This window comes from Leptonotus elevatus, chromosome 20 (assembly GCF_054856555.1).
Source record: "Leptonotus elevatus isolate MCC_2025b chromosome 20, RoL_Lele_1.0, whole genome shotgun sequence".
Lineage (NCBI taxonomy): Eukaryota > Metazoa > Chordata > Actinopteri > Syngnathiformes > Syngnathidae > Leptonotus > Leptonotus elevatus.
Window position 1 is genome coordinate 8,256,622 of NC_141258.1, and position 16,174 is coordinate 8,272,795.

The following is a 16,174-nucleotide window of genomic DNA, read 5'->3' on the forward strand; positions in this document are numbered from 1 at the left end:
ACAGCTTTTTTTTGTATATTCTTCAAGTTGCACCTTGTTGCCCGTGTTGACTGAAGCATCTCGCGCCAGCAGCAGCGTCACGACGTCCACGTTGCCCTCCTGCGAGGCCAGATGCAGCGGGGTGATGCCCTGCCGCGTCACGCTGTTGGTGGACGCGCCGTACTCCAGCAGCGTGGTGGCGATCTCCAACTGGTTCTTCTTAGAAGCGATGTGCAGCGGTGTGTAACCATTCTGGAAAGCAAAATGTACAATTTCAACATACTAATTGTGCGTCATTAATTTGAAGCAATTTTTCATAGTTCAAGATGCATACTCAGAGAGAGGAGCTAGTTGATCTTAGCAGCTAGTCTGATCCATTACATAAAAAGATGAATGTAAAATTGTTCCTAACTTATATAAAACAAACTCATTCTTCCACTGCAGTCCTATGGATGGCAGTAATGAGCCTGAGAGTCAATTATAGGTTTATATTTTTCCCCTCCAGACCTGTAGATGGCAGTAATGAACAATACAAAATGGACGCCAAAGGAAATTTGGGCTCAGATTTTCAGATCTGGACCAAAATGTCATTTTGATTTTTAGCCCATCACATTCATATAGTATTCTCCAACTTTGCACTTGGTGTACGTAATTAAAAGTGGCTCTCACCTTGGCGGCGCCATGCGGTGATGCTCCCTGTTTGAGCAACAGCAGCGCCACCTTCTGGTTATCGTAGTGCGCAGCCACATGCAGTGGAGTTAGTCCACTCTGGACACCCGAACATAAAGGGTTAGGTGGCGGTTAGAGCTCAATCACGACACCTGGAGGAGGTGAAAGGGGGCGTCACCTTGCCAGCGGCGTCCGGCGCGGCGTTTTTCTGCAGCAGCAGGTTGGCCACCTCCAGCTTGCCGTACTTTGCCGCCACGTGCAGCGGAGTGAAGCCCTTCTGCAAAGAGAGAGACAAGCAGCACTTGGTTACCTTATTTAACTAAATGAGGGTGTCCAAATTTTTTTTTTTTTATAGATACTGTATTTGTATAAAAACATATTAATAATATTTAAATTTATAATAAATTTATGATATATTTATAATAAATATAAATACTTAAATTTGAAAAAGTAATACACAAATATATATATATATATACACACATATATATGAAATATACATATATAAATAAATGTATATCATAAAACAAAATTCAAATAACAAAAAATATAAATCTGTTAATACACAACATAAAATAATTTCATATAACATAGTATATGGAAAATAATAAACATAAAAAAACTACTAAATAAATACAAAATATAAATATATGATTACATGTATGTAATTAATAAAAGTTGTTAAAATCTAATAATATATATAATAATTAAATGTTTTAAATAAAAAAATAGTTGTTAATTAATTAATTAATTAATTAATCAATTAATTATTGGAGGACCACTCTACTAACCATTATTATCGTATTTTTGATTCAGCTCTTATATTTGCATCTCATTTAATTGTATCAGTGGCAGTAAGTTTTGCATGCATGCGACGTTCACCTTGGTAGTGATGCCCAGACTGGCTCCTTGGTCCAGCAACGCCGCCGCCACTTCTCGATGACCCTCCCGGGCGGCCAGGTGAAGGGGCGTGTACCCGGAGTTGGTGGTGGTGTCAGGCGATGCCCCGTTGGCGAGCAGCTGTTGGACGATGTCCTGCTTGCCCAGACGACTCGAAATGTGCAGCGGCGTCTGCTCGTCCTGCCCATACCAAAAAAATTTACAAAAATCAAAACAACTACTGTGCATCCAGAAAGTATTCATAGCATGTAATTTTTCCCCAAATTTTGTTGTTACAGGCTCATACCAAAATAGATTAAATCAATTTTTTCCTATGTTTTCGAAGGCCTGAGTCGAGTCTCAAAAAAGGAAACTCCCAACTTTTAGGTGCTAACCATTTTCTTCACTGTCTTGCTACATAAAAATAGACACAGGCACAGCCTTATTCACCCACAAACTGTATTTACATGACACATGAATGCCATGCGACCTCACACGCACACGCACACGCACCCCCCCCCCCCCCCCCCCCCCCCCCACCACACACACACACTACCTTGGCCTTGGCATCGACTCGTGCGCCATTCTGGACCAAATATCGCACCACGTTGGATTGTCCCGCTCTTGCGGCCATGTGAAGCGCAGTCTCCCCTCTCTGGAAAAAACACACAAATGTGAACACACGCACACAAAATTAAATAGACACAACACACAAAAACATACATACATACACAGATACAAACAGACAAACACACACAAAAAAACACACATACAGGCTGAGTCTCCTCCTAAATTTCCCAAGCAGACACAAAGGTATAGAAATGAAGCGCTTCCAGTTTTTATACACGCCGTGATGACATCCCATAACGGCCGTTGCCCCAGTAACCCGGCCACAGACACGGCGTGGGCGAGCAAATACTTGAGGTTGATGAGCTAACTGTGCCCCCCCCCCCCCCTTCTTCTTCTTGTTCACTTTTCCCACCCCATGCCTAGCTCCTTTTTTTCCCCCCATCCTGGCACGAGAAACCCAACAGGAAGTTTACGGTGTTAACGTGCCCGGATGAGGGAAACACATGGAGTTAATCTACTAAAGAGGTACACTGGACCGTTTCTCAAGGTTAAAGTTATCCTGACTCAAATAATAAATATAACAAAAACTGACCAAAAATGTGCATCTATTCACATTTGGAACGTATCTGAGAAATCAGGGTGTTAAACTTCTCAAGATGATGCAAAGAAAGGTCCAGATCGCTATTAGTGGTGGAAGTTAACAGCTAATTAGCTGGTAGCCGCTAACTCAACAGTCAAAATATGAAAAAAAAGAAAAAAAGAAGAAAAAAAAAAAAGAGTCAAACATGTAATAAAATGGCTAATACGAAAACGAATCTTTCTCCTCAAGAATGTTGCCGTTCTTCTTCTTACTCACCACATTGCTTGTGTTGGGCGAGGCACCGTGGTTAATGAGCTGGTGGACGATGTTTTCGTGTCCCATGAACGCCGCGACGTGGATGGGAGTCAGGCCGGACTGCGAGTTGGCGGGGAAAACAACATTTGACAATATTTTAACTGTTTACTGCAAAAGTATTGGGACATATTGGACTGATACAGGATGAGGAAAAGTGAAGAAAATGTGGAGCTGCTTCCACTGTTTGTGTTGAGTGGCTTACTAAATTGCAAAAAATACAGTTACAATGCATAGATTCACCTATTTCATTATTTTTTTTATTAGCTCATGTTGGAGCCAGGTGCGTTGAGGAGCTTTATTTAGTCAAAAACAGAACTTTTCCACCATCTTGTGGTATTTATGGGTAATTTTTTAAGAAAAGCCATTTTACAAAACGGTAGGGGATTTTGAGACCAGCTTTGTTTACTTGTTTTCCGATATCTTGCCATGTCAAATTTTCCTCATATAATGACAGTTAATTTTGCTTAAACTAAGTAATTAATTAACTCATTAACTGCCATTGATGGCTATAGACGTCAAAAATTAATTTGAACTATTGCTATTAGTTTCACATTTTTTTCCACTTTTGTTAACAAGAGTATGAAAAGCTAGAAAAAAATATTGTACATTTAGAACAGATATCAAATTTGTGATTAATCGTGAGTTAACTATTGAAGTCATGCGATTAATTACAATTTAAAAAAATTAATCGTCTGACGCCCCAATTTTTTTTATATTTTTTTCTTTTATTTTATTTTTTTAATTAGGGACATCAGGCGATTACATTTTTTAATTGTAATTAATCACATGACTTCGCTAGTTAACAAATTTTATATCTGTTCTAAATGTACAATACATTTTTTCTAGGTTTTCATACTCTTGTTAACAAAAGTGAAAAAAAAGGTGAAACTAATAGAAATAGTTCAAATGAATTTTTGACGTCTATAGCCATCAATGGCAGTGAATGCGTTAATTAGTTTGTCCTGAGTCTAGTTTCGGCACTGCATATACGTTGTAGTTCACCCCAAAGATGTTCTTCCAAACCAGCCTCTCACTTTGTTCAGCGGGAAGAAACTATTCCCACAAAGTCGCAAGCCTACAATTGTTCAAAATGTCTCTATTCCAAGCCCTGATTGTCTCATTCAGCATTCCGTCCCAATACTTTTGTCCATAAGCTGTCTGGATGTGCGACATACCTCAGTGACGGCCTGTATGGAGGCGCCGTGCTTGAGCAGAAGCTCCATCACCTTGACTCGGTTCTTCTTGCAGGCGATGTGCAGCGGCGTGAAACCATTCTAAAAGCAGACGGAGGACAAAGGCGACTTCAAACAACGATCCGCCAACAGAAACGCTGCTGCGCCAGCACGCATCTGGAACGGCGGATGGAAAAATCCACACTGTACTTTTTCTTCCCCCGACGAGGAGCACGTGTGGAAAGAATTCCCTCTGAATGCGAAAAGTTTGCGCTCCGGTCTCTCCTTCCTACTTCAAGTAGCTCAATCCGATGACTTCATGCCACTTTTTTTTTCTTCTTCACTCTGTACCCTGCCGGCTCTTTAACCACACCCTGACAGCTCCCGTTACACAACCGACGCGCGCCTGTCTCACTCTGGGACAGCAACTGAGGGTTCTACATCCATTAGACATTTTAGATACATTTAGTGAAGTCCAAGAGAGCCCAGATTTGATCAATTAAATTTGGATTATAAAAGAAATATAGAGGAGGAGATATTTCGAGGAGCAGATATTTCATCTGATCACTATATGGTGACAGCAAATCCAAAATTGAGACTAAAAAAAAAAAAACTACTGACAAAAACAACATCAAAATTGTACCAGATTGAAATGTTGAAGAAACAAGAAGTTGTGGAAAGCAACTTTGAAGTACTTGAAGATTTTTTTTTTTTAATTGAACAGTTTGCTGAAACAGTGAAAGGATGTCTCAAAAAAAGAAAAAGAAAAAAGAAACAGTGAAAGAATGTGCTGAATAAACTATTGGTAGAAAAAGAGGACATTACAAAGAACGGTGCATACTGTATCTGAAGCAACTTGAAATCTGATAGATCGAAGAAATATTGGGAAAATAAAAAGGGATAAATCAATAAGTGCACAGGAAAAAGAAGAAACATTTACAAATTATCGGACAGGGAGGTAAAGTAAAGCTGCAAAAACGATAAACAAATGTGGTTTGAGAAAAAGGGCCACGAGGCCCAAGAAGCTGCTACAAAGAACGATATGAAGACACTCTACAAAATTGTCGAATAAATATCTGGCTCAATTAGATCATGTCGGACTAATGTTCCAATCAAAGGCAAAGATGGAAAAATACTAACAACTGAAAAGGACCAAAACAGAAGATGGATTGAACATTTTTCAGAAACTTTAAACCAATGTGACTCAACTGAACTATTCACCCACGCTATCTTTCTAGAAACAGAAGATCCAACAATTCACACAAAGGGAATCACTGCTATAAAACAAAAATCCCGCCTCCTCACCAGGGCTTTGGCATTGGGGTTGGCCTTTTTGTCCACGATGACCTTGGCCACCTTGTAGTGACCGCAGTGGGCGGCGACATGCAGCGCCGTCAGGTAGTCGTTGGTCACGTCGTCCACGGGCGCGTCGTGGTGCAGCAGCAGCTGCACGCAGTTGAGGTGGTCGCCTTGCGTGGCCATGTGGAGCGGCGACAGACCGTTCTGGGCCAACCGGTGGGGACAAAGATGTTAGCGTGAAGGCTAACGGGAAGAGTGTTGATAAGTGGAGGCCGCTCGGAGGCGTTACCTTGGTCTTGGACAGAATGGGGGCGCCTCTGCTGAGCAACATCTCCACCACTTGCTCGTGGCCGCTGCGGGCTCCGCAGTGCAGCGGCGTCAGGCCGTCCTGAGGCATCGAACGCACCAGTCAAGTACACTACATTTTTCCAAGCACCCCCTGTAATCCACTACCACAAGCTAGCCTAAATGTTTGTGTTTTTAAACAACACAAAGCCAAACGGTGTTATTTTGTGAGGGTTTTTACTTTCTGGACCTGGATTTGACAAGTGAGAAATGACCATCGTGTAGCATGTGTGTTAGCATACTAAAGTGTATGTGTGCATACAGACCTTGGTCCGTGCATCTATTTTGGCTCCCCGCTCCACCAGGAGGCGCACCATGTTGCCGTTCCCGCGCTTGGAGGCCACGTGCAGTGGCGTGATGTCATTCTGGACACAAAAGAAAATATTACATAAAATCTATTCATCTATTTTTCTTCAGGAGGTGAGCTGAAGCGTATCCCAGCTGAACGAGGGGATACGCCCGGGATTGATAATGTTAAAATTGCTAAACATCTCCTTCAGGAGGAACATAAACAATCAGGGCCAAAATAACTTGACCTTTGGCCTCAGATTGCGACATTAGCTTTGGAGCGTAATTAATTTATTTTATAATTTTTATTGTTTTATTTAGGGGTGCCAGGTGATTTTTTTCCTAAGTTTTCATCCTCTTGATGTAAAAAAAAAAAAAAAGTTAAACTAAGATGCAGCCATATTTCTAATATGGCTGCATCTTTTAGTCACTGATAGAGTAATTTTATAATCCATCCATCCATCTTCTTAACCTTAATTAATTTGTGTTGAGGTCATTTTTCTGCCACTAGGTGGCATAATTGCATCCGTAAGACGTTGGTGACAGCTCAGTTTTCTCTATCGAATCTTGAACATGATGTAACTAGTAAAATTCTGCACATTTTTAAAATTGTAATAATACAACTTGACCCCAGTCTCTACAAATATATGCATTATTATTAAATGTATTACTGCAAAATGTTGACGTGGACGTGTCTGCTGCGTTGCGACAGGAATTCCCCCGGTACATGCTTTCCAAGTAAATTGCGTGTTAAAAAAAAAAAAGTGGCGTTAAAGGAACTTTTTTAAATTAACTCAAAATTAACGCACAAATTTCGCCACCGCTAGTTTTATTATTATATTTCTCCAATGGGTTTATTTTTATATTACTCTATGAATGTTTTTTATTTAAATTTTAAGGACAAATAGACAATATAGATTCGAAGGCCTTGGGGGAGGTCTGTACTCTAACGTGTGACATTGAACAACAAAAACTCTTATTTTACATGTTATATTTCCATTTTGTTCACACAAATCTTATGGTTCTCCCTCGACTCCCTATACATATGTCTATACATGCCAAGTGGCATGCAGTACGTGCAACACGTGTGTCCTTCAGCAGAGTGACACAGACAGCTGGGCGCATACTTGTGGCACAAACATATCCGCACACACACACTAACCCGTGCCTTGAAGTCGACTGCGGCGCCTCTGTTGAGCAGCAGCGTGGCCACGTTGATGTTGCCGTAGTGAGCGGCGATGTGGAGGGGCGTGAAGCCGCTCTGTGGCGCACAAACACACACAAAAGAGACCATTAAGACGATGCGGCAAGAAGGTTTTTTGCTGTGAGAGCGAGGAACGACGGGAGGCAAAGCTGCAGCAAGCTCGGGAACTCGTGTTAGTTTTTTCCCCCAACAAAATAAAGCGCATCGTCTGCTGTCAAATGAATAGCATGCATTTACAAGAACAGATTTTATTATTTTTTTAGTTGTTGGTAACGGCAGAAGACACAACTAAGATTAAATCATAAATATAAACATGCAGGTAAGCATGCATCTTCAACAAACACTACCTACTATCTATATTAAAGACTAACAGAAAACATCAGCTTGAAATGTCACAAGACCGAAATAGGATTCTTTCCAATGCACTTGTCACAACAATAAAAATGTACGCAAATACGCACATTTATTTGTCAGGACTTATTTTTAGCGGCTTCTGTAGCTCAAAGTGTCTCCCTGCTGACGTGCACTACTTTAACAAGCTAGGTGCTAGCTTACAGAAACAGTGTTGCCAACTTAGCAATTTTGTCACTGTACTGCAGTTTTTTACTTTTCTGACCACTCTAACAGCAATTTTTCCAATAAAAAAACTAGTGTGTTTAATTCCTGCTAAGAAACGGACAACGATGAGCCGAAAAATTAATCGTGTCGGCCGGGTTCACGCCCACAACGTTGCAAAATATCCTTTTTTAAATCTGCAAAATTACCAACACCCAGTCTAACACCCAGTCTAACACGCCTCCGCTGTGATTTAGACCACACGCCACGCCTGATTTGCGCCGGACATTTGCACATGTGAGCACGCATACACGCGCACACGCATACACACACACACACACACACACACACACACACACCTTGACCCTCAAAAAGAGGTCTAAACTTGTGGGGCCCAGCAAAATGGACCCACAACTCTGTGAAATCCCGAAAAATTAGCCCAGCCATGTAACAACAACAAGACCACACACACGCACGTACACACACACACACACACATACGTAGTGTACATGTGCACACAGTTAGATGTACACACAAAGAGTAAATGAGGTGCACAAAAAGTGAGGCGGCAAAAGCTTTCATGCTAGCATTTAGCGTTCATGCTAGCAGCCTGAAGGCTTTGCGATGAAACCATGGGGAGGAAGGGGAGGAGAGAGGAAGAGTAGAGCAAGAGAATGTGTGTACCTCTGTTGTTCTATTCACCATCATCTAGAAACAGAAGGTCAAAGGGGGACGGGGCGAGAAAGAATGTGGGGTGGTTAGAGTACCACGACAACAGTGACACCATGGCGGCACCAAGCGGCATGATGAGTACGCACTCCATGAAATGACTAAAAAAGGGGAGCGGACGCACAATTGGACGCCACGCCGCCGCGCCGCCACCTCCTTCTGGTCACACGCTAACAAAAACGTTGCGGTGAGATGGCGTCTTCGTTCGGCCTACCTTCGACTCCACATCGGCGTTGTGGTCGCTCTGCAGAAGGAGCGCGGCGGCCTTGGTGTCGTCCTTCCTGGCGGCAATGTGCAGCGCGGGGAGGCGCACCTTGCCCTTGGTGTCGTTCTCCAGGAGCAGTGACACCACCTGGTCGTGGCCCTGCTGCAGCGCCACCGCCAGCGGCGTGAAGCCGTCCTGCGCAAACAGGCAGAGAAATAGGATTGGCTAACAAGATGGTGAAGGTACAGTACATGATTAGCTAACAAGCCGGATGCCCTCGCTTCAGATCTGAACAACATTAAGTTAATGCTAATGTAGCATGGAGCTAACGGAGGCTCAATGGAAGGAGGAAGTGATGTTTGTAGTCCAATCATGTATAGCAAAATTCATTCTTATGTATTTATCATATATTTTATTATTTATGTATGTTTATTTACATTTCTATCTATCTAATTACTTGTATTTTTGTAATGTAATATGTGAATTCATTTGAAGGTCACACCTCTGTGGAAATGCTCTGGCTGGAGCCGTTTTCCAGCAGGTAGTGCACCACGTTCAGGTGATTCTCCTGCGCCGCCATGTAAAGTGGCGTGAAGCCATTCTGGAATTAAAAAACAAAACAAAAGGTAATTATACTTTCATTTGTTATAGAAACTCAATATGTGTAGTTTTGAACCGCTCAGTCACAATCATAAAATACCGCTGTGGCATATCATCCTTGTCGGAAACACTCTCCATACACATACTGTCTGTCACCTCTGTACGTAGCTCACACCTGATAACCAAAGTGTGTGCAAGTGCGTGGACGTGCATGTGTATGCACACTCCTCTGGGCAAATCTCCATATCTGCAGATATCCACTAAAACGTCAGTACTTTAAGCTTTAAAAGCCACAGCTCCTCCACCGCAACAATTGCACTGTCAACCAAGGATTGAGCGGCCATACATTTAAATTGCCAATGAATTCAAAATCAATCAATCAATCAATCAATCAATCAATCAATAAGTATTAATTTTAATTCCCTAGTTTTAGGGGTGTTGACTGCTATACGACACTACATGTACATGTTTTTTTTTTTTAAAGGAATTATTTAATTTGTTACTTTAACTATAATAGTAATGTTAACGCATCAGAATTAATTGTAATTGTAACTGACTATTTTAAATATAACATGAATTAAGGATCATGTAATATAATAAGACTCTTTATTTTTTTGTGCACTTTAAAAAAATATATATATTATTAAGAGTGCTTTTCACATAAAAATCAAGAGTCCTTTTGTTGCATTAAATTATTATAATTTTTTAAGTACTTTCACCCCAAACTGGTTATTATTAAATATTAATTTATCTTCATTCCTTTTTTGTTTTTCTTTATCTAATTAAAATAATGGGTTAATGAAATAAAATATATAGGTAATAGTCAAATTAACAGATTTACATACTCAGTAAGTACGCCATATTTAATGTATTTGATGAATTGGTTCATTCATTATAATAAAATGAATTCTAAGTAACAAAATGAAAACATATGAACAAGCTGCTTTACATGCATCGTTTTCGCCTCCGTTTACCTGGGACTGCGCATTGATGTTAGCGTTGTGCGTGACCAACTCCGTCACCACTTCCATCTGGCCAGCCAGAGACGCGATGTGCAGCGCCGTGTTGCCTTTCTGTGCACCACCACAAAAACAATGTTTTGAAATATGCGTGCACGTTCATGCATTCATTTTCCACGGATGCTCTGTGTGTTTACGTGACAGACCTTGGTGGCGGCATCCACGTTGGCGCCTTGCTGAAGGAGCTCGGCCACCACCTCCACATGGCCCTCCTTGGAGGCCAAGTGCAGCGCGTTGAGGCCATTCTGTTGACACACACAAACTATTTAGAATTTTGCCGATTTGCGACATCCTAACTTGGCTGACTTAATAACATGTATTTTAGTGATTGGCGGCAAGTCTGTTACATGCGCCATATATACAGATGAATTTTTGGGGAACTAGTTGCTAAGGACGTAGGTCGGAATGAGCAACAGGACCACACTCAAATTTAAAAAGGGACATAGTGAGTTTTAAAAATGTACCTGATTACAAATGTTGATGTCCACGCCATTTTTCAAGTAGTCCAACGCCTTCTCCAAGTTGCCGGCGCGAGCTGCTCGTAAGTAACAAGCATTCACGTCCGTCTGCAAAAAAATAAAATGAAAAATAAGTATCACACACTAGGGTTGAAAAAATTTATTAATATAATAAAATATAATTAAAATTATAATTTAAAAAATTGATTTTCATTAAAAAAAAAAAAAGAGAGATTTCAAGCCATATTGTCCTGCCCCACATTTGACTTCTAACAGTGTTAACTTCTATTTGCACAATTAAAAATGCACAGTTTCAACTGATCAACACAAACAAGGTGACTCTGGACGACAACACGAACATGACCCGCTTGACTTATCCATGCCGTCCAGGAGCCTTCCGATGAAACTTGAGATGTGCCAAGAATGCAACCTTGGCTCTTTTGACACACATTCCAGTGGGACATGTGCCAGCAAACAAGCATCACAAACATATTTACACGCCACAAATGTTCAAACCTTATCTTGAAAAAAGACACGCTCACAAAAATAACACACAGGAAGTCTGCCATGTTGCTTTGAAGCAGCCATTTTAAGTTCACAAACAAGCAATTTTGTTTCATTGCTACTAAATTTGAACTTTAATAAGTCAACTTCACAGCTGACCAAACATTTCAATTAGTAACATGAAATTTGGTCCGTATGCCTATCATGAAACACTCACAAGAAACTTTGCCTAAAAACAACTACCATTTTGATTTGAAGCGGCCATTTTAGTATCCATTTGGTCATTTCCATTGGGCCACTCAAATTTTGAAATACATCCACCCAAAGCCAGTTTTATTTTAGCAACAGGTAAGCATGTTTATCACAGCAAAAAAAAGTCTCAGGAAGCCATGCCTAAAACAACACAGAAAATCTGCCAATTGGGTTTGAAGTTGCTATTTTGAGTAGTGATAGACTGATACGTTTTTTTCAAGGCTGGTACGATACGGATTATTCGTAGTCAAGGAGGCTGATAACCGATATTTTACGCCGATATTCATTTGCAGTAAAAGAGAAAATATTAGCGTCAAAATAAAAAATAAAAAATCTTTTAATTTTAAACATACAATGGATTGCTGGCTTTGTTTAATAATTATATCAAAAATTGCAGGGAGCTTCCAGGGTCATCAGCATTAAGATAAATTAAAAATTAAGTAAATAGTTCCTTAAAGTTTTCTACTTTCCAAAATTTCAACATCATTTCTTAATTTTTTTGTTTGTTTGTTTTAATAAAAAGTGTAGGGTGTTACCAGTGTCATAATAATTTTATGAAGTGAAAATTTAAATACATCCATAAATGAAAAGTTCCCTGTATCTCATTGAGCGACAAATGCATGTGAGTGTAGCTAATTTGGGGTTTCCGTCACGGTCTGTAAAAGGTTTCAAAAGATCTTCGCAGACAGTGAAAATGCGTCTCTTTGTGACAAGTTGTGAACGTCTTACAAATGGCTGATGAAAAACCTAAATTCGCTACGTTCGCAAGCATTCACCGCTCAGTGAGATGCTAGCTTTATCGGCCTCAGGTTCGTAAAAAGGCTGATGCCGATATTTGTCAAAAAGCCAAATATCAGCACCGATAATTGACCTGGCCGAAAAGCGGTCTATCCCCAATTTTAAGGTCATTTCCATCAAAACAAACTTGTGCTATAGATTTTTTCCATTTCTACCAATTACCACACTTGAATGGCAGATTCCAGACGGATGAGCGACACAAAATTACAAACCATTCACCTTTTCATCATTGCCCGTGTGTTAAGCATAGCAGCAAAGTTTGCTGTTTTTCTTCGTAACCTTCATTAATCCATGCGGCTCTTCCAGTTCCAAGGTCAGATGTTTACCACCATGTGTATCAGCATGCATCCAAAACCAAACACATCATCCTCATCACCAGGATGAAGGATGTACGCAGGTTCAAGGCTGCAGTGAGGCAGCACCAGCGCATCACTGCGGAGCACCACGACCCCCACAAAACGACCCCAGATCAACCTCACGGGTCTTAAACGCCTGGTCTCTTCTCGGGGGAGTCCATCTCGTGCTCCCACCCCAAGATGAAGACTTACCGCGGGACAGTCGGCCGCCTCCTCCACGGCCATGTTGAGACTCAGCCTGCGGCAGAGAGTGTGAAACCTGAGCGCTGGTTGCTAGCTAGCACTACACTGACTGACTGACTGAGGAGGGAGAGAGAGAGAGAGAGAGAGTGGTCGAGCGAGATAGGGGCATTATGTTAAAGCTAAAAATACCTGGCATGCAGTGAGAAAGTCCAGAGCATGGTGGGGGTTGGTGGGGGGGGGGGTGTCCTAGGGGGGTTAGACAGAAGAGTTCCGATGCTAATCTCAACTAGTGATACAAAACAGTGCACATGTGTGTCTGTGTTTTTGTAATGCTTGGACTTACAAATGTCTTACATCCATTCATTTTCAATGACGCTCATCCTCATTAGGGTCAGCTACCCCAGCTGACATTCTGGGTACACCCTGGACCACAACTATTTTTTTCAAAAATGAAACTAGTGACTTCAGTAATCGCAAACAAACTGACAAATGAGTGAAATTATTTTCACCCTGTTTTCCATATGGCAAAAACGGATGCGAGCGGATTGCAATCAGAGATCCATTTATACATAACATCATACAAAAGTTTGATTGCAGTTATTTGCTTCCGAGCCCAAATACTTTGAGAAAAAACGTGCTACTCTTTTTTTTCTTTTCTTTTTTCCCCCCCGATATAATGGTTTCATATCAGAGCTGAAAATCTTGAACATACAAAGTGTGATTCTTCCTAATTTTGGGACATGTCCTTGTTAAAGCAACAGCACGTACAAAACGGCGTCCAGCATGACTCACCATATCTGGAGCAGACATCTGCTGCCTCCACACGCTTTGGTGAGCACTGCCACAACCAAAATCACCGCCAACAAAGCGCGCGATACTGTTGGGTAGGCGAAAAGCTGGACGGGGCCACGTAAAGGCCCCATCATGTTTGGTAGAGAAGAAGAAAAATGTGGCGCTTGGCTCACCTTACTCCCGCAGTTCAAAATAGCCCAGACAGACACAACTACACAAAGGCACCAGACGAGGCTTTGAGGGCAAAGAGATTAGTGGGATTTATAAGGTTCCTTCAGGTATTAAAGTAGCAAAACACTTTCTAGGAGACAAACGCGTTAGCTTAGCATTCAACCATTACTCCAGTAACGGTGTTAGCTAGCATGTGCATTCAGGAGTTAGCTTAGCATTACAGCGTTTCGGTGAACCTGTGAACAAATTCAGGAAAGAAAAAGTTTTAACTCATTTACTGCCATAAATTCTTTTTTTTTTTTATATAAAAAATTCGGGGTGTCAGGCGATTAAAATTTTAATTGTAATTAATCGCATGACTTCACTAATTAACTCACGATTAAAAAATGTATATCTGTTCTAAATGTACAATATAAAAAAATTCTAGGTTTTCATACTCTTAACAAAAGTGGAAAAAAATGTTAAACTAATAGAAATAGTTCAAATTAATTTTTGACGTTTATAGCCGTCAATGGCAGTGAATGAATTAAAAAAAAAAAAGAAGAAAAGATTATTTAAAAATTCAGGGAGTCAGGCGATTATTTTTTTTTATTGTAATTCATTGTTTCTTATACTCTTGTTAACAAAAGTGGAAAAAAAAGGTTAAACTAATAGAAATAGTTCAAACGCATTTTTGACGTTTAAAGCCGTCAATGGCAGTGAATGAGTTAAGGAGCTAGCAGTTGCTTAGCCTTTAGCTAACACTTCAGTGTAGGTGCTAGGACTGCTTAATTCTTGAAAGGAGGATGCTATTGGTTAGTGAGTGAGCTTTAGCATTCCGCCGCCACTACAAGGTGATAGCCTGTTCTTTCAGGAATTAAAAGATTTTGCTCTACCCGACTAAGGACAACAAACAGCAGACTATCTTATATCTGAGAAGAACATCCTGTGGTCTGAGGTGTGTTAAAAGTCGTCCTGATAATAGGGTCTGAAATAGGATGGGGACAACAATAATAATTTTATACCAGACGACATGTTCAATATTTATAACCAAAAATGTTTGTGTACTCGAGTCATGACATGTAGACCATCAAAGATGAGCCCTGTCTGAGGAACAACGAAGCGACTATAAATAAAAACAAACATGTCCAACCCAATGTAGTTTTTTCTATAAAAAAAAAAAAAAAGCAAAGCAAAGTCAAGTCTGTTTGCCATTTAAAACACTCCTGACTCCAGTAACTAATGGAAACAACTCAGGTGACATTGGTGCGACGTATCCAGTAGTGAACGTTTTTCTTTGTTTTGGTCCAATTGTGTGATCATGCACGCGATATCTCTTCGGACCATACCTTTCATCTTCATACAACAGATAAACAATCTTTTAAGATGTGAACAATCCTTGTGTATGTACCGTGTCTGTTCTTTCAGGAATGAAAGGGGCCTCGGAGTGCTACTGAGTTAGCTTAAGCATTCAACCATCATGCTATGGAGGATCAAAACTGGCAAAAAATAAAAATAATAAATAAATAATCAATAAATAAATGAATAAAAGTGAAAATAAAAACGGATATAGAACTATAATTCAAAAAATAAATATAAATGGAAATAAAAACAGCAAAATATGATATATATATATATATATCCATAAACAAAAGTAAAAATAAAAAAATAATTAAAAAAAACAGATTCAAAAAATAAATATAAAAAATGTGGAAATAAATGCAAAAAATAAATATATAAATAGAATTAAAACACTCATTTATTTATTTCATGTCGGCAGACACTGTCAGGACGAAATGTTATTCAAATGAGGGGGCGGTCCTAAATGGGTCTTGGGTTGGACTAACTTTGCCAGTGAAGATGTTAGCATTAGGTACATCAGATGTATTAGAGAGGCAAAACACTTTCTAGGAAGCTAGCAAGTTAGCTCAGCTTCTTATCCCTTTCAAATCGACAAGCTGCAATAACAAGCAGCCCATTTAATGAATATGTTTCAGACAACATCAAACACACGCGCACGCTCAAGCCTAATGATCCATCCTCCAGGATTTTATGACATGCATCTATGGAAGAGCAAGAGGGACAGGTTGCCATGGCAACAGAGGGTCCTAAAATTTGCTGAGGAAATGTTGCGGAACTTTCTGGTGTTTTCCATTTTGGTAATTACGACTGCGTTGTGTCATTAATGATGCATTGCATCCTCTTCTGCTCCATTTTAGACATTTCCTACAGGCCTTGACTGTATAAACACATTTAAACCAGCATGTGTGAGG

The 16,174-nt window shown here is 40.3% G+C and overlaps 1 protein-coding gene across 29 annotated transcripts in view; it reads right to left on the minus strand.

Moving 5' to 3' along the window:
- LOC147156880 (ankyrin-3-like) overlaps positions 1–16,174 on the minus strand; it is a 76,876-nt gene that overhangs the window by 41,953 nt on the left and 18,749 nt on the right. For 25 of the 29 annotated variants that reach the window (XR_015091760.1, XR_015091759.1, XM_086064775.1 and 22 more), the window contains exons 2-18: positions 10,873–10,974; positions 10,555–10,653; positions 10,364–10,462; positions 9,292–9,390; positions 8,799–8,984; positions 8,540–8,563; positions 7,259–7,357; positions 6,075–6,173; positions 5,753–5,851; positions 5,470–5,667; positions 4,168–4,266; positions 2,954–3,052; positions 2,084–2,182; positions 1,531–1,728; positions 827–925; positions 649–747; positions 34–231 (exon numbers count right to left, since the gene is read on the minus strand). Coding sequence is in view for 27 of the 29 variants with exons in the window: in XM_086064775.1 (XP_085920901.1) it covers positions 34–231; positions 649–747; positions 827–925; positions 1,531–1,728; positions 2,084–2,182; positions 2,954–3,052; positions 4,168–4,266; positions 5,470–5,667; positions 5,753–5,851; positions 6,075–6,173; positions 7,259–7,357; positions 8,540–8,563; positions 8,799–8,984; positions 9,292–9,390; positions 10,364–10,462; positions 10,555–10,653; positions 10,873–10,974 (1,995 nt within the window). In the remaining 2 variants the exon portion in view is untranslated. Of the gene's footprint in view, positions 1–33; positions 232–648; positions 748–826; positions 926–1,530; positions 1,729–2,083; positions 2,183–2,953; positions 3,053–4,167; positions 4,267–5,469; positions 5,668–5,752; positions 5,852–6,074; positions 6,174–7,258; positions 7,358–8,539; positions 8,564–8,798; positions 8,985–9,291; positions 9,391–10,363; positions 10,463–10,554; positions 10,654–10,872; positions 10,975–12,968; positions 13,060–13,751; positions 13,956–16,174 lie in introns of those variants that run through there. The other 4 variants (XM_086064779.1, XM_086064776.1, XM_086064789.1 and 1 more) reach the window with 4 other exon arrangements.